Below are 22017 nucleotides of genomic sequence, written 5' to 3'. Positions count from 1 at the left end.
TCGAAAGCGCTCATCGCAATGGCTGAACCCAGCCGAACCAGCAAAATCGTTCCCCAAGCGAAAATTTATACGAAAAAGTTACTTCTGAGCGTTTGGTGGACTAACGCCGGGATCGTTGACTATAACTTTCTTAAATCGCACCAGATGATTCATTACGGCAGATGTCTATTGTTAGCAATTGCAAACCGTGAAGGAAAAGCTAGCTGCTGAACAACCACGGCTGGTCAATCGCTCTAGGCCACTGCTGCTTCACGACAAGGCACATACTGCACAACAGACTGCTACCAAATTAGAGGGACTTTCACTGGAATGTCTAAGACATCCACCGTACTCCCGGGACCTTGGCCCAACAGATTACTATTTTTTTCGGAATTTGGATGACTTTTTGCAAGGTAAAAAATTCTACTCTGATGTAGTAGTCGACACCGCCTTCAAAGATTTTATTGATTCCCGTCCGAATCGTTAATAAAGGGATCAATGGACAACCTATAAGATAGCAAAAGTGCATAGATAGCAATGGTACATATTTTGATTAATGTTCTATTTAAAAAAAAACCCTAAATACTGTTTTTCCCATGCAACACGCCAATTACATATGTAAGGACCTAATATATTTTTATAAATATCAGTATTATATACATATTATTCAAAAACGCCACAACGTCCTCTATCCGCAGGTCCCTATTATGTACATTTTATTTTATAGTACATTATATATTAATGCACTTGCATGGTTTTTATATTTAGTAAATAATACTTGTTCTCTCTGTAAACTATTCTTATGACATAATCGATATAGCAGTATACGGAACCTTAAAACTTTTGTAAGATACCATATATAAAAAAAATATTTACTTTAGCATCGCTACTAGGATGCGGATGCGCAGAACCATCTTTGACTTTGCTTGCTTGACTCGAACAAGAGGCACCATCAGTTTTGCTCTCGGGTTTTGAAACTTCTAATTTCTCTCCTTCTTTCGCCTTTGTTATATTCTAGAAGAAATTTATTATTAGAACGCGTTAATAGTTTATTTACTTCTGGTTCAAGTGAATGGAGAAAATGTTTTAAATCCTTTATATATAACTTTTTTCAATACATTAAATTCTACATACATAACTATCAAACATTTTTATTACATGTTATCATTGTTCAATGTTTATTTCCGGCAAAACTAAGTTTAATTTGTATAAAGGATCTTGGAAACAAATAGCAATAAGCAATCTCTAAAGATCAATTTTCAATGTACTAGACAACATTAATACAGTAAAGTTTACAATATTATAACGCAAAGCTATCGGGACTTAAGACATAAATAAAATAATTTAAATCAATGGCACTACAACCTCTTTAGGTCTGGGCCTCAGATTTCTGTATCTGTTTCATGATCATTTGTTAAATTAAGGTCTTCTGTGCCTGACGCAGGCCGTCGACTTTTTGTGTCTAAGGTTACGGTTTCCTCACGATGTTTTCCTTCACTGTTCGAGCGAATGTTAAACGCGCACATAGAAAGAACATCGAACCTACGACCTCAGGGATAAGAGTCGTACGCTGAAGCCACTAGGCCAACACTGCTCTAATAAATAAATAAAACCGGTATTTTTGTCATACGTTACTTGTGGCGTACACTTGGAGATCTTGGGTTGGTTTTGGGTAGCCTAGACACTTACAAAATTATAATGAAATGTATGAGAACCTTTAGGATATAAACGATTATATTAGGGTACATACACCATTCTATTGTGAAGTATCGAATTATATTATATTTTTCAAAGACGACTTAAAAAATTCACCTGCATTGCGGCTTTAAACTGTTGTATTATAGTTGGTTGTTTCTTATTATCACCGCGAGGCTTAGATTTGAACATATCAAACAAAGCTGGTCTCCTGCTCACCCCGGAGGTTCCTGAAAATAACAACAGTCCTACAATCCTGCATGTTCTTGAGCATGGATTCTAAAGGTGTTTTTTATAACGTGAAATTTATATTTAAACCAGTTTTCAACTGCCCTGTGTACATCCCGGTGTTATTGTCCATCCTGTATCCAGGCGTAATTATAAAGGTGTAGCAGATTTTTCTATAGCGCATTGTCAGTCGCCAGTAAAAAATGCACTTATATGAATAACAAATACGATAAATATAGAACCCGAAAACAGATACATTATAAAATCGGTAAGAAGACTTAGATTAAAGTGATCTTATTATTAGTTTTAGCGTCCGTCAATGAGGAAATTGGTTAACCGGAGAAAACCATATTAATGAATATAATATTAGATATTTTACCATGAATTGTCTGCTGATATAGCTGATGAGAATGAGCATCATCAGCCGAGCTTCGCCTTTTTCTTTCACCAACAGATTGAGTACTTCTTGTAATCGCGGCATCCAATCTTTGGTCTGAAACGATCACATGTTATCAAAGCTGGAATACATTAATATTAATATGATAAGCACACAAAGGGGAATTTAGGAGTTGCTCAAAATGTTATTGTCCTGTTTAGATATGGCCGATATATGTAAGTATGTATAACATATGTAACAATGTATATATTTTTATTGGGTATGTAGTTGTAATAACATTTATATATTTTCGTTACTTCAAATAAATTCGAGAACATTAAAACATTGTACTTGTGTGACTTAGTCGATTCAGACTCGGATCAGCCAACCTATTCGCGATTTATTAATATACGTATTATCTAGTATATTTCATATATTAATATAAATAATAATCTTAATATCAATATATTATTATACCAGTTCTAATTGACGATTGAATTCAACTTTTAGTCTATGTAACAGAAAATAGCTATTATTTACTGTTTTCGCAATTAGCCGCAATTTCACATAAAACATACACATTAAACACTTCTGAAAATAACCTAGTGTTTGCTCGTATACTACCACATGTGTGCAAATGCAAATTCCTTGTTGTTTCACAATACGTACCAGCTCATACTGGCTTTGAATACCTGCAAACGAATTACATACCATGACATAATCTTATACAGCGTATAATGGTAACTTTGTAAACGGCATCTCCAGAATTTTAACGAAAGTGACACGTTAAATTTCTTTTAACCTTATACATATCCAAAATGGATTTCTACTACTTCGTACGAGTTGGAAATGAGATAAAATATGGACATTAGTAATTGAAAATTACAGTATTTACGACGAATTCTAAATATAAAGATTGTGTATGACCTAACCTAACTACAAAACAATAAGAAAAACACTTTTTGAACGGATTAAAGCTATGCATTATTATTAAAACTTATAGTTATTTACACAATTCTAAATTTTAATTCTTTTGTGTCAATATGTCAATAGTATCACAGCTGCATTTAACACCTTTCGTCTTCAGTCACCGTGACCACGCACGCTGAAAAGTACGCGAAACGTCGGGAAAAATCTAGAATTATGTAAATAACTATAAGTTTTAATAATAATACATAGCTTTAATCGGTTCAAAAAGTGTTTTTTTTTTAATGTGTAAAAGCTATTTTAACAAAAGACAATACTACAAAACATTGTCAAATTCTCTCTAGTAAAATAGTTTTTACAATATGACTGAACAAACAAACTGATATTTGTTACGTTACGCAATACAGTTTAAAAAACATTTAATTTACATGTTTGATATTTATTTGATAAATGTTGTATTGCTTATATAAGTAGTAGAGGAAACGATAAGGAATATTAATAACTACGTCTGCCACCATGGAAGCGCTGCGTTATCAATTTTACACCCCCTTAAACATGTATAAAAAAACAAGGGATATAGACTATATCATTAGCTCGTGTCTGCCTTTAAGGATGATGTTTAGAAACCTTGTCAAAATGAAAAAAAAAACGAAAAGGCAATCTATGACAATCCAAGCAAAAATATTTTTTTTATTAAAAATATATTAATGAATGCACGCTTGGCAGACCAGCAGTATTCGTTTAAGAACACTGCAAACGGCCGAGAAAGAATAGTCTCCCACCATCGTAGCGTTTTCTATTAAGAGCGCTTTTAAAAGTGTAGACAAAAAAAATATGCTATTTCATATGCTCGTGTCTGCCTCTTTGACTGTTGTTTATATTGCTTTAAAAAAAAACAATGTACAGACACCCAGGCCACTGATATCCCCAAAGCAAATTTGAATTTTTCAATGACATTTAAAAGTAGTAAGTAAAATATCCACTTCATCATTTAGCAAGGCTTCGTATTGTTGATAGTAATATTTGTGAGTGTGGAGAAGATATTGGTGACCTCGACCATATTTTCTTCTCTTGTTCCCAATATGACCGCACCTCTTTTCTGTATTCCTTACGATTACTACATGTTCCGTTTCCGACTCACATCTCATACTCAAAAAAATAAATTAATAATAATATTTTTGTATTATATTTTCTTTCATAATCAATAATAATATTAATATTTATCTTTTCTTTTAAACTATCTTATACCTGTTTCCTTTTTTTTATCGCGTGTAGTTTTCCTTTTACTTGAAACTGGCATATAGTGAAAACTAATGTCATAAAAAAAACGTAAAATGTCTGAGAATTTAGGGGGTAAATCGAATATTAAATCGAATTAATACTAAATCGAATGGACCCAAGTTTATTAGAACTTTTTTTACATCTACCTCCTTCGTTATCTATTCGGTATTGACAATTAACTCCAGAGGCAGACACGAGCTAACGATTTAGTATTCATTTTTATTAAAGATTTAAACCCTTGTAGCTTAAAAAGGAAGCCTCGTAAGACCTTATTTCAATAAGAAAATTTCTTTTTTTTGTCGTATTGGAACTTTAATACCTATCAATATGAAATACTAGCATGGAGTGTACTTAAACGCACGCCAGCTCCGTTGTTATAACTAATGCAATTGCGATGGGCGAGGTATTGTAATGTATGCACGTAGTTGGTCAAAAGGTTCTGTCACTGGCACATTATTTTTAAATTAAAAAATATTCCATTATATTTTTGAAAGTTTCCCTATTGTTTTAAAACAAAAAACAATCACTTTCCGTAATTTTTCACGATGGAGTGGACATTGATAGAAAACCGAGTAGCTGTTATTGCGTTGCACTGCTGTGTCCACTTGCCGAGGTCCATTTTCAAGTTGCTCAAAAATTTGAATATAACGCTTAGGTTTGGGTACCGTATTATTGATAGGTACAATGAAGTCTCCATTGTTGAGGACAAGAAAATCACTGCCCGGCCACGCTCCGTAAGAACACCAGCATCAATCAAAGCTATCAAGGCGCGGAAATCCTGTCCGAAAACAGAAGTTGATGGCTTAGCAGATGGGTGTCAATAGAAAAACAGTAAAAAAGGTTTTAAATGAAGATCTTGGTCTAAGCAGCTGGAAATAAAGTTCCGAGGGTGCAACATGGACATCTTCAATCATCAGTAATGGTGTGGTTGGGAGTGACTTATTACGGGCCTACTGAGGTTGAGGTTTTTGCGAAAAAGGGGGTCGCAAGGGACGGTTTTGGATCGGCTTGTCAAAGACCTGTCCAGCACGCTATTTGCGGAAAATCACTTCGTGTTCCAGCAGGACTCTGCGCCTGCACACAAAGCCAAGACCACTTAAGCCCGGTTTGAGCGTCAAAATATCGACTAAATTAGACTTGAGGATTGGCCTTCCTCCCGTCAGGACCTTAATCCTTTGGACTATAAAATTTGGCAGGTCTTAGACAGCAAGGTCTCTGAAAAATGCCATAAAAATTTGGAGAATCTGAAGTCAGCTTTAAAAAAAAGCAGTCACTTAAATCGACATGAATGTGGTACATGCTGCGATAGACGACTGGCCGCGGCGCTTAAGGGATTGTATTTAAAATAAGGGACGTCATTTCGAATAATTTTATTATATATATATATATATATATATATGCTATTTCTATTCATTAATTAATTTACTATAAATTGATATATCACTCATTAAAAACTCATCAGTAGTTACTTTTGTTTTTATCATTATTTCCATTTATGACAGAAATTCGGGACCGACTACGTATATACTGTATTGTAGCTTATATCTATTACACTGTCAAAATTCACTTAAATTAATTGAACTGTTAAAGATTAACATAATTATATTTACGGTTCATTCATCATTCTTCAATATATATTTAATTTAATTTAAAAAAGAATCGTTTCTATATGTGTTATATAAACCACAATACTAACTAATTGAATACGACCAGATATAAATATAAAGGCCACTTATGTCGTTATGATCCCACATCTATATTTTACTAATAAAAAAGTTTGAGACTAGAAAGACTCCTTTGTGATTGATAGCTGAATTGAAATCATATCAACTGAAAATTTAAATCATACCGATATTTCGCATTCAAACGTTATCTGTAATAATTTAAACCAAAATTCGAGTTGAACGTCAACTACTGTAATCTCAAGTATCCGCAAAGCCTTTGTCTGTCTATATTACAACCAACGATTTTTCAAATTCATTAACATGATGGGTAGTAAGAGGTAACTTAACAGGCAATCAGTTTAAAGTTCCAAAGTCCAATTCTTACTTCTCTTAAAAGTACTAAATATTAGTTAAAGTGTGTTCAACGCAAAGACCAGAATTACTTTTGTTAATTAAGAAACCTGTACCCCTGCCAGTTTGCTAGATAATTATAAGGTCCATACTGATACACAATATTTATGCAAATGAATCATATTTTATGGGTCATATGAAGCGGTTTTTATTTTTATGATTTTTTGAAGATAAAGAAAATATTATACTCCGATTATTTTTAGTTTTGGGACTGGCTTAATATGAGACCTATATAAAATGAACCGTAAGAGAACATTTAATAAATAGTACTAAAATAATAATTCATAATAACATGTTATAAGGTCAGCCATATCGTAAAATGATTTGAATAAATAATTATTGGTTAATAGCATATTATTTGATTGGAAATAGTTGTTTTATTTACATAATAACATTTTAAAATGTCGAAGTAGTATCACATGATACTTGGGTAAAAGCCAATAATACATTACTGCATCACTAAAACACAATAAAATTATGCCTCTAGGGGCAGATTTCTCTATAATATCCTAATTCCATAAGATCTTAATTTTGAGACAATCAAGGAATTAAGTCTATAGTTACTATCTATATTTAAGTGCTGTTCAATTAAATAGTGATTTAAGTGGTATTATAGGAACATCTAATTTGCTAATGTGAACAGAACTAAGCTCTGAATATAAAGACTATGGAACTAGCCCGGACATTATAGAAACTTACCTCTTTTGTTCCTTCTGTCATCATTGTTCTTTTGTATATCTTTAACTTTTTTAACATCAATGACTTTGATATCTTTTTCTTTATGAGATTGGGAACCCCAGGTTCCAGAACGTGCTCGGATTGGTTCAACTTGGTCCTGTTCTAGCATCTCTGCTTTTTTATCAACAGTAATTTTTGCTTCTTTAGGGGAAATTACCTGTATGTGAAAATAGAATTAGTTATGAACTGAAAAGACCAACATAATAGCTAATTTAACCTTAATTTAATATTTCATGGAATCAATAGTTAATTTTTTCCAGATAGTTTTTTGATGTTAGACCATCTTCTTCTTTAATATGTAAAAACAATGTTGGTTAAAAAGAAACTTACTGGTTTTTCATTTGTTCTCTTAATCCAAATATCTTCAGAACTGGTGAGTACGCCATCAACAGTAGATCTAATTTCTATTAAACTACTGTCAAAATAGTTTTTGTCACGATGAAGATTTTCACCAGTGAATATTGACCGAACACTAGGCCTTAACTCTTCTGCACCTTTGGTACCAAAATGAACAGTATGAGCATTGTTGACATGCATTCTCAATGCCCGCTCTACTCTTTGCTGTGGAGGTTCTGCAGTGGTAACCAAGAATTTATGCTTTGCACCCATTACAGTTCGCTCAGACAACTCATCATCAATGGGTTTGTCTTCATGGATTTTTTTACTGCCCTTTACTTCTTGGTGGGTCTTGGGTGATTTATTTTTCTGACTAACATTCTTAACATCATATGCTTTTGATGGAGAGTTAGATGCTGAGTTATCTTTTTTGTAATCATCTTCATCCTCTTCTCTACACTGTGACAAACGTCGCCTCTCAGTGTACGGAAAAGGTGAATTAGAAGTACGACTCGAGAGATTATTACAGTGATTCATAAAGTAGTGTTGAAAAAAACTATCAGTTTCAGGAGTATCATTACTATCACCTTGAATTATATCTTTTAAAGCTGCTAAAGATGTGATGGTGTTGTAATTAATTGCATTGACTAGATCTTCACTATCTGTAGAACTTGGAGAACCACTCTTATTGCAGACAGTTTCTTCATTATCTTTTTTCAAATCTACATCCTTCATTGTCTCCATTTTCTTTTTCTTTTCATTTTTCTTTAAATTCCCTTTACACTTATTCTTATTTGTGATGTTATTATTATCAGACTCCATTGGACAATATACCATAAGACAGAAATACAATACCTCTAATAACTATGGTTCAATCACAGACAGTTACATGTTCTTTAAAATGGTGTGATGCATTTGAGTAATGTATTGATATGTTTTATGTTTTTGTCATTGCTGCAAACACATTATTTGAATACCAATATTGTTTGATAAGATCCAACACACATTGCAAGAATCTGAAAGAATAATTTGATCATAAAAGCCATTATATTTTGCATTTATATATATATATACATTAAAATATATTATACAAATAAAAATCTATTTTCTTTAAATTAGAACTACATATACCACTTAAAATTATAGCCAATGGGGTGGTAGCAGAGTTCTACATTAGCTAAAAAACTATTACAGTACACATATGCATTTATACTAATCAAAAAAGTTACTAATTCTGTAGGAATTCTACAAATATTAATAATAACAAAAAGCATAGAGGCAATGTAATGAAACTAATATATAAAAAACAAAAGCTACGATGGAATAAAGGAAAAACAAAAGAAAATTAGGTAAGAAATAGACATGATGAAATTTGTTGGTAACAAACCGTAAACACATTAATTTACGCGCAAACTTTTCGTGATCTCATTCTTGAAACGGGAACTTTACAATAATCTAAGAAATCTAGAATTTTGCACATAAACACAGTTTCCTAAAAATACAGTTTAAAATAGTTAAGTAATAGCTAAATAAGACCAATTATGTACCAAGTCAACATTGAACATTCCAATGAAGAAAAGTATGAGAAAAACTGAAAACTCGAATTTTTATAAGTATCTGACAATCAACAATTAAGAATTGAAAGTGACATATTTCAATTCAAGTCTGTAGGTAGTAGTTAGGTAGTCTGTGGCTTTGTGTGTATGGTGGTCGAAGTTGTAAAATCGTTAGTCGTTTGAAATTTTAAGTTATCATTAATTTAACTTCACTTGAACTACTCAGAGGTGGAGCAATGTATTCGAGCCAACCAATATTTTGACTGTGTTGCACTGTAATTACAGTATATTTTCTATGTTATTTTCTACATTTACTGTATATTGTTTTAAAAAAATACAGTGTTTGCAAACACTCTAGTTATAAAATATCTCAGTATTTATGAGTTTTATTGAATGAAACGTATCATTTGCTTAAAAAAATCCTTGCTCTAGGGCTGGCATTTTAGTGGAGAGAATTTCTCTAAATAAGTTATGTTATGCCCTTATGAAATGATACAAGATTGAATATTTACTATTTCTATGTGTAAGTCTGTTTCGAAGGTGACATTGTTTTGAGGAATTTTACCTCTTAGAGAGGTAAAATTCCTCGACTTGAAGAACGCCAAATGTTTGTCCAAGAATTCAGTAACCGAGATTTAGGAAGGAGAGCCAAATCACAAGAAAAGTTTTTGTACGGAACCAGATCTCCGTCATTGACCGCAGCCTTGGCAAGGCTATCGGCCCCGCCTCGCGTTGCAAGCCATCCAACTCGGATTGCTTGTCACAGAGCATGTGACTCAGTAGACAACAAATCGGCATTATCCAAATCTTTTATGTGGCATTCTTTATTCCGCGGCACTTGTTCTGATCTGTGCGATGCATAATCCTCTCAAAAACAATAAGGACAAGTAATGACGAGAGTAAACAGCCTTGTGGAATGTCTCCGTGACTTAAATATCATCTGAGGCAAGACCATCAGGAGTCACTACATGTATAGCTACTGTATCCGGACTTTACTAGGTTGAATATCTTTGGTGTGATCAATGTTAGAGAGTACCTACCTTCTGCTGCTCCATATCAGCGTATTGAAAGCTTTTTTGAAGTCAATAAAGGTAAGATAAATTGCCCTCCGCCATTCTGCCTGTTTTTTGCCAAACAATGTCGTTAATTCCTAAGAAACTTGCATTCACACTTTTCGGTCACATAATAATATAATAAACTTCTCTATATTATCTTAGTAATAAATTATTAAATATGTTTGCTTACCAAGTAGACTTTATATTTCCAAACTTTATGAAGAATACATCCATTCGATTTAATAAATTTAACTTTGTCATCGTAGCTTCTTATAAAATTACATTAATATAATTAGAACTTTTAATTAATATCATTAGAGACTACTTTCACATGTGAAATATACAACAAAATTACCGATCATTTTACTGTATGATTTCAAGCATTGGAATTGAATGGTATAAACAATAAACAAGTCTCTTTAACTTTTAACAAGCCATATAATTATTATTTTTTTCAAATTAAAGAGCACAATTTAAAAAAGCCATAACTGAAATGAAATAAAGGGATTTCTTTCCATTTATAGGCAATATACATATATTGCCTGTACTTATTTTATTCTTGATACTTTAATATGTATCATTGAATGGATTCTATTCAAAATTGTTTAAATATAAACAAAATCCATAACTTTGACTTAAAAAACTTTACTATAATTTCTGAAAATATTAAGAAAATAAAGTAGGATAAAATAAAAATCTTTTTTAAACGTCTAGAACATAATATGTATTAAAAAAGGTAGCAATTAAAATACCGATAGTGGAACGTACCGAATTACAGTAAACAGTGGCTTTTGAGATCACGCAAAATACGGCGGGTAAACGCTATTTTTTCTACACTATCGAAACATTAAGTAACGTTGACTAACAAAAAGTGTGAGCCTGTCTGGCTTTTCGTAGTACTGTCATGGCGTCGCTTATAGTATCCCAACACACATATTAACTATAAGCAAATGACTGATATTAACAAAAGTTAATTGATATAAATATTAACTTAAATACAGTATGCAACTTAAATTTATATCTAAGACGTTGGAGCACCAATATAGAAACAAAAGTTAATTAAGGGTCATAATTTTATACCAGCTAGGTTTCTATTATACAAACTTTACTAATCCCTCTTTTTTACAATTCTTATTTTTAAAGGTAGAATTGAGTTTTAAACAAAATTTTTTTATAAATGGCTACTTAACTTAAACTGAAATTGGATTTATAGGTATATATAATCAGAGATAATTGAAACTAGTAGCAAATCACAATTAAAAACTTATTCTTTTCAAGCACAAACCCAAAGCTTCTTTATCCCTTTTTTTAATCTCTTAGACTTTACCAACTGCTAATCAATCTTCTTTTCACTATTAATTTAGCAATCCGCAGTAATATTTCTAGTGTGTTGTTTGTACTCATAATTATTGTATATCGCACTTATCAAGTTTAAAATATTTTTTTTAAGTTTTATATTATTAACAATTCATAGTAAAAAAATATGCAAATATAAATTCATATATAATGCCACTTTGCACCTTTCCATAAATTTCACTTAAATCGTAAATTGTTCCGACCTTGCTCGCATTTTATGTCCATTTTGCAGCTTGCTATAGCAAATTTAAAATAGTAAGGTAAAGATTTAACTTTTATTAGGTACGCAAAAGCAATATTCTGGTGAAATAAACGAATGTTGTACATCAAATGCATATATTAATGACCTGTACCTACGAATAGTTAGGAATGTTATACATACAAATAATAATATTTAAAAAAAATAGTGATAGTTAGTTTTAATTAAAATATGGTACTTCTGTTGACTACCTTCCTTAACATATTGCGCAGTATAAATACAAAAATAAGCAAATGTATTAACTTATTATAAAATACAAACATTACTACTAAACACAGAGATGCACCAAATTAAATGCATTATTAAAGTAGATGTATTGATATTTATATATGTAGTTAAATACCTGAAACTTTAAATTTAAGTATTATTGGGCAGCAATAAATTCAATAACTTGTTTCTGTGCTGTTCTACACAAAAAACTCATAACATTTCAATTCATAACATTAGATGTGGTAATGATTTCATAAATTTGTTTAACTACTTTGTAAGGTTATATACCGAAATGCATTTGATACATATAACAGAAAAAACTCTCCAGATTCTATGATAAAATGCATCCTGGGCCATTAAAAAAATAGTAATTGTTTATTTATGACAACGATTGTAAATAATAAAAGTCAAATATCGTTTATTTATATTAAATATCTCATTCACATTTAAATTGCTGCACTTCTTTTATTTTTTAGATTATTTATAAAATACTTCATCCCTAATTATTAAATTGTTTTTTAGATACCCACTTAATATAACACTTAAATTAATGAAAAGCTAAGACTTTAACACAATTTGTCCATTGGTGGTTTCTTTTAATACTTTTAGTTGTCTTATTATCTTCTCTTTTTCTGAAAAGAAAATATTTATTTTGTTGGTACTTTGATCAAATAGAAAACTGACAAACTTGTGAGAGATCATTCCAAGGTTTATTCAGTAGGTAACTTTAATATTAAGACTTTATTCTAAACTTAAAAATTCAGTTTGCTGCTTATTGAAAATTAAAATATTGAATTACCAAACAATGTCAGGGCCTTGAATTTAAACTCCTAGTTTATTAACAATATCAAAATAAACTTCTCTTAATTAACTTAGTAATAAATAATTAAAGAAAATTTCTGCTTACAATTACTTAGTATGGTTCACAAAGTTATATTTCCAAAGTTCATGCAGCATAAATCCACTTGATTTAATAGATTTAAATAAATATCCCGCAGACACCAGCCATTTTAGTAAATAAAGTCCCTTTTTAGGAAAGGGGAGATTTCGACACTCCCCTGCTGCTTAACCTGTTGGTCACATATCTGCCTGATTGCATGCCTTATAGGCTATGATGTAGGGGTTCCCTGTTCATAAAAAAGTAATTACAATAATATATTTAGAACTTCTAATTATGTTCATTTCTAATTATGTTCATTTCTAATTATGTTCATTTCTAATTATGTTCATTTCTAATTATGTTTATTTTGTTGTCACATCTGAAATATATAAATAAAATGTTAATATGATTACAAGCAATATTAAATCGTATAAAGTTTACAAGTTTACAACAAACAAGTATCTTTAATATAGAAGATACAAAATGTATTTTTCAAATTAAAGAACCATTTCATTAACTTACATGCAATATAAAAGATATCCAATATAAGTAGGATATTCGAATTACAGAAAACTATAGCTAAAAGGAAAAGTAACAAATATTTACTTGTACTAATATGCTGGCTGTACTAATGTCATACCCACTCGCCCCATTTTGGCCTACGCTACCGACTGTCGATACGAGCTGTTATCTTCATACAAATTTAGTTTCTTTCTACATAGACTAGGGCTAAGCCATCTTGTCTAAGCCCTCTGTCATGGTGTCGCTTATTGTATTTCGTCTCACGCCTTTTGGGCCTATAAAGGCTACAGAAATAGCGATACTGTCGAAATGAACTGTGATTTTCATACAGATTTAGTTTTCGACTTCCTACATACACTTTACGTTAAGGCGCCTTGACTAAGCCCCTAACAATGACAAACTAAGACTGGTACACTACTGTAACTGTATCATTAATAAAAACTATGTTTTATTTTGTTGTAACATAAATATTACATAATTACTTAAGTTTCTTTGTGTAGTCGATGAATCTATATTATTAAAAAATTAAGTACACACATAAAATATATTATTGTTAATAAGTTTTAATAATGTTTTAGTATTATATATATCTTTTTGGTTAAATAATGTGCGGACTTCTCAGATTTCCCAATCACATCTAGTGTCATTACTTTGTTTTATTATCAATATCAATTATCAGTTCGATTATCAACTCCATTAGCAGAGGCAGCTAAGACATGGAAGTCTTTCTAGTTTTAAGTTTGTGACTGCGTTAGCGTTTTGCAGTGTTAACGTACTTTACATTATTACTTACGTTAAAGTATCACTTTCTATTAGCATGGTTCGAATAAAAATTTGCAACCTACCTCGCCAAATAATGTTTAAATGTCTACCATTACTGTGTCTTATTATTCAATTTTGCACTTGTAACGAATACAAACTCCGGTATGCAGCGGTTATATATCGACATGGTGATAGGACTCCAGTCGATACATATCCAACAGATCCTTGGGGAGAGGAATCATTCTGGCCAGTAAAATTTGGAGAGCTGACTAACATTGGCAAAATGCAACACTACAAATTAGGACAATGGCTTAGACAAAGATATGTGGTAAGGCATTGTTATAATTGTAATTGAAAATATAATACATTTTAAAGCTTAGTAGATTTTTTACAATCTTAACACACCCAAATTATTTAATAAGAAGACTACTACTATACTAATTTTATACACTATGGTGTTTGTGGCAGTGTACATTAATTGCTGGCTTCCTTGCTATATTAAGCAAAGCATCTCTAGCTTCACCAATATGTATGTAGATTGGACTCAATCTTCACATTTCTCAGATAATTCCTTGCCCTGCTCAGTCTTCACAGAATAACTTCACTGCTTGGAGTTTCTTTTTGGTTCGGAAGCCACAGACACACATTCAGAACTATGTTGTGACTGACTCCTCTGCACTGAAATGGCCCCTGCACAAGGGACTGTCGCGCCTAGTACAAAAGATTTTTGTTATGGAGACAATGGGCCTAAATTGTGGTTCAGTCTGTGGTTTGCCACCAACATTGATGTTGGAGTTCTGCAGCCATCATTATATGTAGCTCATCCAGGCTTGATTGATCATGTTCCTCTTTTCTCATTTGTATATGTTGCTTTCTGTTGATAATGTGTTGGTTAGCAATCTTACATAGCACGTCTATTAGAGGTTGATACTCTATCACCCTGTTAAGAATAGTGTGTGTGTGTACTGTACTGGTTTTTACCGCAGATACCCAAATTCATACATACATTCTGTATATAGAGACCTAGGGGTATAGTTTAGATTCAGCGGTATATTAAATATTTAACTTGATATCATCAATCAAGTCCCAAGTTAAATATTTAATGCAATTGTACCCCATAGCCCAAGAGTGACTCACTTCAAAGAGAACAAAATCTAAGTTTTGTATTCTGTATATCATTTTCCTATTGGCTCCAAAACTGCTGGAAAAGAGGCAAAAGAATTCATTGGAATTCAGATTTACAAAGATGATTGTCCCAGCTCATATTATTTAATAAGTTATAATTTTATGTTCAATAAGTATTTTACCATTTATTGCAGAATTTCATTACTGATGAATTCGATCCGGAAGCTGTCTATGTTAGGTCAACTGATGTTGATCGTACTCTTATGTCAGCTCAGGCTAACTTAGCTGGTAGGACTTATATACCTTTTCTTAATAATGTTGAATTGAATATAATTTTTATCCACTTAATAGAATAACATGGATTTCTCAAACTAAAAATGTATTATAATATATTTAAAAATTATGTATAATAATGTAAACATTACAACTATTAAAGATATATAGAGCTAAAGGAATAAATAAATTGTTACCCAGTGCTAGGTAGCACTGGATTTATTTTGTATTATATAATTATTATTTTAATTATAGGTATGTACCCACCAGATGAGAATTCTACTTGGAATCCCAAATTATTCTGGCAACCTATACCTGTACATACAGTGCCAGAGGTAAATGATGAAGTTTTAGCAATGAAAAAAGAGTGTAAAGTTTATGAAAAGCTGAAAAAAGATTATTTGAATTCAGAAGTTTATAAAAATCGTTTAAGGCAGTATGAAGACCTTATGGAGTATGTTCTTAATTAATGTTTTTACTATCATATTTGTTTTATTAATGAAGCCTGTTTATTTTTTTTAAATTTATATTTTCAGCTACCTCACAAAATATACTGGTAGAAAAATCAGAGACTATGAGGATATTTCATCAATTTACAGTACCTTGAAAATTGAAGCTCTTTATAACTTTACATTGCCAAATTGGACTCATGCCGTGTTCCCTGATAAAATGAAGAGTCCTGCTTGTTACAGGTTTCAAAGTTTTTTTAGTTATTATATTAAACCTTTTTTCTGACTAACATAATGTATCACTGTGTACTTGTTTGTACATCCATGGCTAATTAAGTAACCACACAGGCATTATAATCTGAAATTGGTTGTCTTGAGGATAGCTGATAAAATAAATATTTTGTTCAGTACTTCTTACCATATTTACAAATTATATATTTTATAAGTTCTTGGGGTGTAACCTTATTGGACCTTAGTGTTTGCATTAAACAAATATTATTATAACATCATCCATGGGCAACATATTAAAATATTTTTAGCTTTACTACCGCCACAGCAACTTCAGCAATGATACGCTTTATGATTGGTCCATTGGTGAAACATATTTTAAAGCAAGCATTAAGTGTTATCTTAGGTGACAGCAAATTACGATTATCAATGTATAGTGGACATGATTTTACTATTGGTAATGTTTTAAATGGATTTGGTGTTTACGATGGAAATTGCCCTGGATATACATCAACAATACTTTTTGAATTCATCGGTAAGTTAAAACTATTATTTACAAAAAAATTAAAACATGTCATGGTGGTTTTTGCGTTTTGATTTTAGGACATTTACTGCAGCAATGCCATGCAGGCATGTAGTGACTTTGTACCATTTTTCAAGCTCAAATTGATTCTAAAGTAATTTGTGCCTTCTACCGTCACCAAAACCATTTTTCCATATTGCCTTGCACAACATACATGCAATTTACTAATCATTATTTTGCTGCACATTTTTGTTACTCTAAAGTATTTACTAATTTTAGTTTTATTTTTAATTTTGATTTCTTCCCAAATTTTTGCAAAACAATTAACATATTGATGAAATTGCTCCTTACTATAAATACAAGCATTATGTTGCGTATATGTATATATAGCCTAGCTCTATTTAATAAAATGACAACCTACCACAGAAAAACAATTTCTGTCATAAGTGCATTTCACTAAAGAAATAAACTACCTTTTTATAATATTATTTGTATTAGTGTAACAGTTTTTTTATTAATTTAAGCTAAATTTATTTCAGAAAAAGAATCTGAATATTATATTCAACTTTCATATAGAAATAGTACTGAGATTGTAGAACCTCGTGTTTTAAACATTCCTAACTGTGGAGAATTGTGCCCACTGCAACACTTTATCCAATTGTATGAAGACATTATTACTGTTGATTGGGAAACAGAATGTGAAGAAAAGGTTTTATATTATGTTTGTATAGTAGGCTTAGTCTAAGGCTCATATTCCATTTGATATCTCAAGTAACATCTTCATAAACTTGTAATCTTAAAATAAATCATCAAATGGTTTGTTAAGTTCTGAAACTAAATTTTAAATTTCCCAAAGAGTTGTTTTACTGGGCTTGTCCCATTATTTACTTATTTGAATGCTTCTTTTATAATAAATTAAAATTTCAGTATGGGTGGCTAATGTTCTTTTGTGGAATTATAAGTTTGTCTTTCCTATATACAATTGTGGAGGCAGTAAAGTTTTATAGGAAGAAAGGCAAGTACCAATAATTATAAGACTGCATTTATACACATTTAATTTATGTTTTATTAAATATATTATATTTAGTTTATTATGTAGTTACATATCTTATTTATTTTTTATGTGGTTTGAATAAATTTTATTTATAACTGCCCATTTTGTGCAGGTTAAAACAGGACTAACAGGTAAATTACTTTTCTTTTCAGATCAATACTCAGAGGAATACTTAAAATCTAAACTTCTCCTTAACCGCTTTTAAAATGGTGGAAAGCTGATTACTCGTAGTTACAATTCAATTGACCATTTATTTTTCACAATATCTAATTTTTGCATTTATTTTATAAATAGTGCTATTTGTGTTTAAACCATGAAAATACATTAATGTTTTGGGCTAATATGGATATTGTTTATGAAATGTTGCCAAATGAAATTGTTAGATAAAGGACTAATATAGAGTTATGGTTGAAAAGTTTATACAAGTTTTTTCTTAAGAAGTCATTATTTTTATACTGAATAATAAATAAGACTTATGTGTCTTAATCATATTGTTTTATTTTTCCTCATCAGAAAATTGCTATATTAGTGTTAGAACTACATCGTTTATGAGAATACGTATGCCGTGTATTGTGTAGCATATACGAATGTATGCAAAAGGTTATTTCTTTATGAAATGATTTTAGTAGTCTCAATGGCCATCGAGTGTCCTCCTGAACATATACAGCAGCTATTGTATTACAGTGCATTCTGAAATTCCCGTTTTCTATTATATAATCTAAAAAATATAAAATAAAAATGTGTTTATTCAATTTAAGTATATATGCATTACAATGTGTAAGATTTGGGAGCCCTTTTAAGTAAAAATACTTGTGTCGGGGTTTCCAGCTCTTTCATAACAAATTTAATTATACATTCCTTAAAATATATTTATATATAATTTAATTACATCTTTAATTTATTTATTTTTGTTTTTTTAACTGTTATCAACACGCTTGAGTGCGTAGTGTGTGAGTGAGTGAGTGAATGAATAAAGTGTATAACTACATACTAGGTCACAGAAGAAGCTCTAACATTGCGTAGTTTGTGTTCATAAGCCAATCCTTAAGTAGTATTTTAGATTGTAGACGGTGTACGGGTAGTCTGTTTTAATTTATTATAGATATAGTCTGCTTGCATATTGCATCTGGCGAAGTCAGTCCTTACGGTCTGACCGACGACAACATCCCTATTTCTTTTTAAGAACAGCCTACTATCAATTGGTAGCGCTCTGTGTGTTTTTAAAATTAAACTCAGGACATACAGCTTCCTAACAGAAAGTACTTGGCTGAGACGATAAAGCTCTTCCGATGGGAATCTGTATGGTCGGAACAGCATGACCTTTAATAGAGCCCTATGTCCCCGTTCTAATTTTAAAAAAAATATTTTATTGGGCGCTCCCCATATGTTTATGCAATATGTTTGAACAAGTGCTATGTAAATTCTTTTAAATATTATATCCGATGTAATGTGTGGCAAAATTTTAAAAATATATGTTAGTTTCCTTAATCTACCAGTCATGGACTCTATATGGGGATACCATGATAGTCGCTCGTCTATATGAATGCCTAAATATTTGATAGAGCTAACTTTTGCTTTAGGAAGACACGGGCAGTTACTGTCTCTTTGTATATCGCAGTTATGTATTTTAATTTTAAAATCTTTAGGTAGTTGAGTTCGATCAGAAATTCTGAAACATGTTAGTTTTCTCTTTATTGAGAGACAAAAGGTTAAAATAAAGCCACTTAACAATAGTTCTCAGTCCAACTTCCGCTGATTATTTTACTTCTGCCCAGTTGAGCCCTGTGAAAAGTACAGCCGTATCATCCGCATAGGAAAATATTTGCCCGTGCTTAATGCATTAATATATATTAAAAATAATGTTGGACCTAATATGCTTCCTTGGAAACCCATAGGTGATTTCTTACCACTTATGTAATCTCCTACTTTCACTTTCTGTGTTCGCCTTGAAAGGTAATCACAAAATAGCTTTAAAGGTGTATCTCTAATGCCTATTTGCTCCATTTTATGTAAAAGTGAGGAGATACAGACTCTCGAAGGCCGTCCTTAAATCTAGAAATGCACCAAGCCATTTCTTTATCCTATCTAGGTTTGATACTATTAAATATGTTAATTGAGATATATGGTATCTTCAGTGGGTTTTCCTTGCCTGAATCCATATTGTGAACTTGATAGAATATTACATTTATAGTTAGGTAGTTTAGTAATCTAATATTTAGTAGTTTTTCTAAGACCTTAGAGATGGCTGGAAGAATGGAAATTGGCCTTGGCCTTAGTTATTGACTTTGTCTTTATCGCCTGATTTAAGTACTGGTACAATAATAGCTTGCTTAAGTTTTGTCGGGAATATCCCTTTTTGAAAACATAGGTCGACCAGATGACATAGACAAGGTACTAAAAGACCTCTAGCGAGTTTTAGAAATTGTGTGGGAATATTATCCCACCCCGGTGCGCTGATTTTAGGTTTTTGATAATGTGATCAACGTCTAGAGGGTCGGTAATAAATAGAACAAACGAATGCAAGCTGGATATAGGGGCTAGTGCTAATGTGGAGGAGCTGACGGGATTTGTTGAATTTCTTGAATTTGAACTGTGTTGGGTCATTAACTGAATTATTCAATTGTGTTCTTTTATATTTTACTTTTTTATTAAGTTATTACAAAAGTTTCTATAACTTTTATAGGTAATTAATAGAACTTCGTCATATTCATTACTTATTAAACGCTTTTGCATTTTATTTATATTTCTTATGCACCGCAATATACCGGAAATTATCAACGGCTTTAATACCTGATGTTTTTTAGATACATTCGTGATAATTGTATTTTCTTCTAAGGATTTTTTAATCTTATTTATCAGTCCTTTGACTACATTTGGATTCTCGCAAAGTAAGAGATTATTCAGATTTTTATTATATATAATGACATCCACCTCAATTTCCAAACTGCTCAAGGTTACTTGTAGATTGTAGAAGTTCCTATAAATGCTTCATATATTTTGGGTTATAATGGTTAAATTACTTTTTTTAGGGTTTATAAATTACTTTAGATTTTTTACTTCACACGAAGTGGATATAGCCATTTCAGTTTCATCTAAATCATGAGGATTCGGTTGCAATATTAGTTTTGTCCCGAGCAAAAGAGACACACAATGCAAGAGGTGAATTTTTATGATAAGTATAAAGGTGAGTGTACAATAGTGTATAATGTTTTAGTGTTCTGATAGTTACGAATAGAAGATATTTTGTTGTGATAACAGTTGCAAAAGATGAAGTGACAAGTACATTTAAAAACTAATAAAACCTGTAGTAGTCAGCAAGATAGCATTATTTGCTGTATTTGAGTCTTGAGTAAAAGTATTGGCAACAACATCAGCAATATTTATATGGCGTTGATCTCACCAACTCTTTTCCACGATAATGGAGTTAGGAGGTGCTTTTGGCGTTAAATTCAGAAATGTAAATCGGAGTATCTTCATTTGTATGGAATCCTAGGTGTTTAGCGCACAATTTAAAGACTTGTGTTTCATATTGAAAGCTACTCATTTTTATGATGTCGTCCTTAAGCAACGTCGAAGTAGTCTTAACCAAGATAGTCGAGTTTTTAATACCTTTTCTTCTAAGAGCGTTGCCTGTAAATATCTTTAATCTCGGTTTTGGGAAGTAAGCAGCCAATGTTTGAAGTCAGACACTTAACCATTTCGAGTAAGTCTTCCTTCGTTTCCTTCAACTTTTTTGGGACTATGTAATTACATGTAAAAAAAGCAGTTTACCCAGATTACTTATGAGTTGTATTAAGTCAGGCTTGAGACAAAATCACTTTTCGACAGGTCACTTGAGTCGCGCTTATAACGAGTATGTATGGGAACGATAATACTTTACGCCTGATGACGTGACTACATTCGTACAAATTCATAAATTTGGCGTTACTGGGTCACATCCGTCGATGAGTGTTTTTGTCTCAAGCCCCAGGCTAACTATTATATGAACTGTTTGAATTTAATCCATTAAAGATTGTTTTGGTCTTACTTTATACCCTAGAAATATATTATGTAATCTATGGTTCCTATCAGTGGAGGAGTTGAAACCTGTCTCCACAGATTATAAAGTAAGAATAAAGCAATTATTTTAA

The 22017-nt window shown here is 31.4% G+C and overlaps 2 protein-coding genes across 3 annotated transcripts in view; one reads left to right on the top strand and one right to left on the bottom strand.

Moving 5' to 3' along the window:
- The window catches only part of LOC123718969 (5'-AMP-activated protein kinase subunit gamma-2-like), a 45527-nt gene extending 36318 nt beyond the window's left edge, over positions 1-9209 (bottom strand). Inside the window, exons 1-6 of one of the 2 annotated variants that reach the window (XM_045675993.1) lie at positions 9023-9209; positions 7630-8651; positions 7261-7456; positions 2282-2395; positions 1792-1904; positions 856-993 (exon numbers count right to left, since the gene is read on the bottom strand). In XM_045675993.1, coding sequence (XP_045531949.1) covers positions 856-993; positions 1792-1904; positions 2282-2395; positions 7261-7456; positions 7630-8472 — 1404 coding nt within the window. In that variant the 5' untranslated portion in view covers positions 8473-8651; positions 9023-9209. The remainder of the gene's footprint in view (positions 1-855; positions 994-1791; positions 1905-2281; positions 2396-7260; positions 7457-7629; positions 8652-9022) is intronic. The other variant, XM_045675994.1, reaches the window with a different exon arrangement.
- Positions 9210-13762: 4553 nt separating this feature from the next.
- On the top strand, positions 13763-18364 carry LOC123718857 (prostatic acid phosphatase-like). The gene is made up of 8 exons (XM_045675791.1): positions 13763-14563; positions 15555-15648; positions 15889-16087; positions 16170-16325; positions 16622-16845; positions 17373-17542; positions 17761-17848; positions 18040-18364. Exons 1-8 carry the CDS (start codon positions 14291-14293, stop codon positions 18090-18092), a joined length of 1257 nt encoding a protein of 418 aa, XP_045531747.1. The 5' UTR covers positions 13763-14290; the 3' UTR covers positions 18093-18364.
- The last annotated feature ends 3653 nt before the right edge of the window (positions 18365-22017 follow it).

Source organism: Pieris brassicae, chromosome Z, assembly GCF_905147105.1.
Source record: "Pieris brassicae chromosome Z, ilPieBrab1.1, whole genome shotgun sequence".
NCBI lineage: Eukaryota > Metazoa > Arthropoda > Insecta > Lepidoptera > Pieridae > Pieris > Pieris brassicae.
Note: the sequence above shows the minus strand (reverse complement) of the source record. Positions and strands in the feature narration are given on the sequence as shown.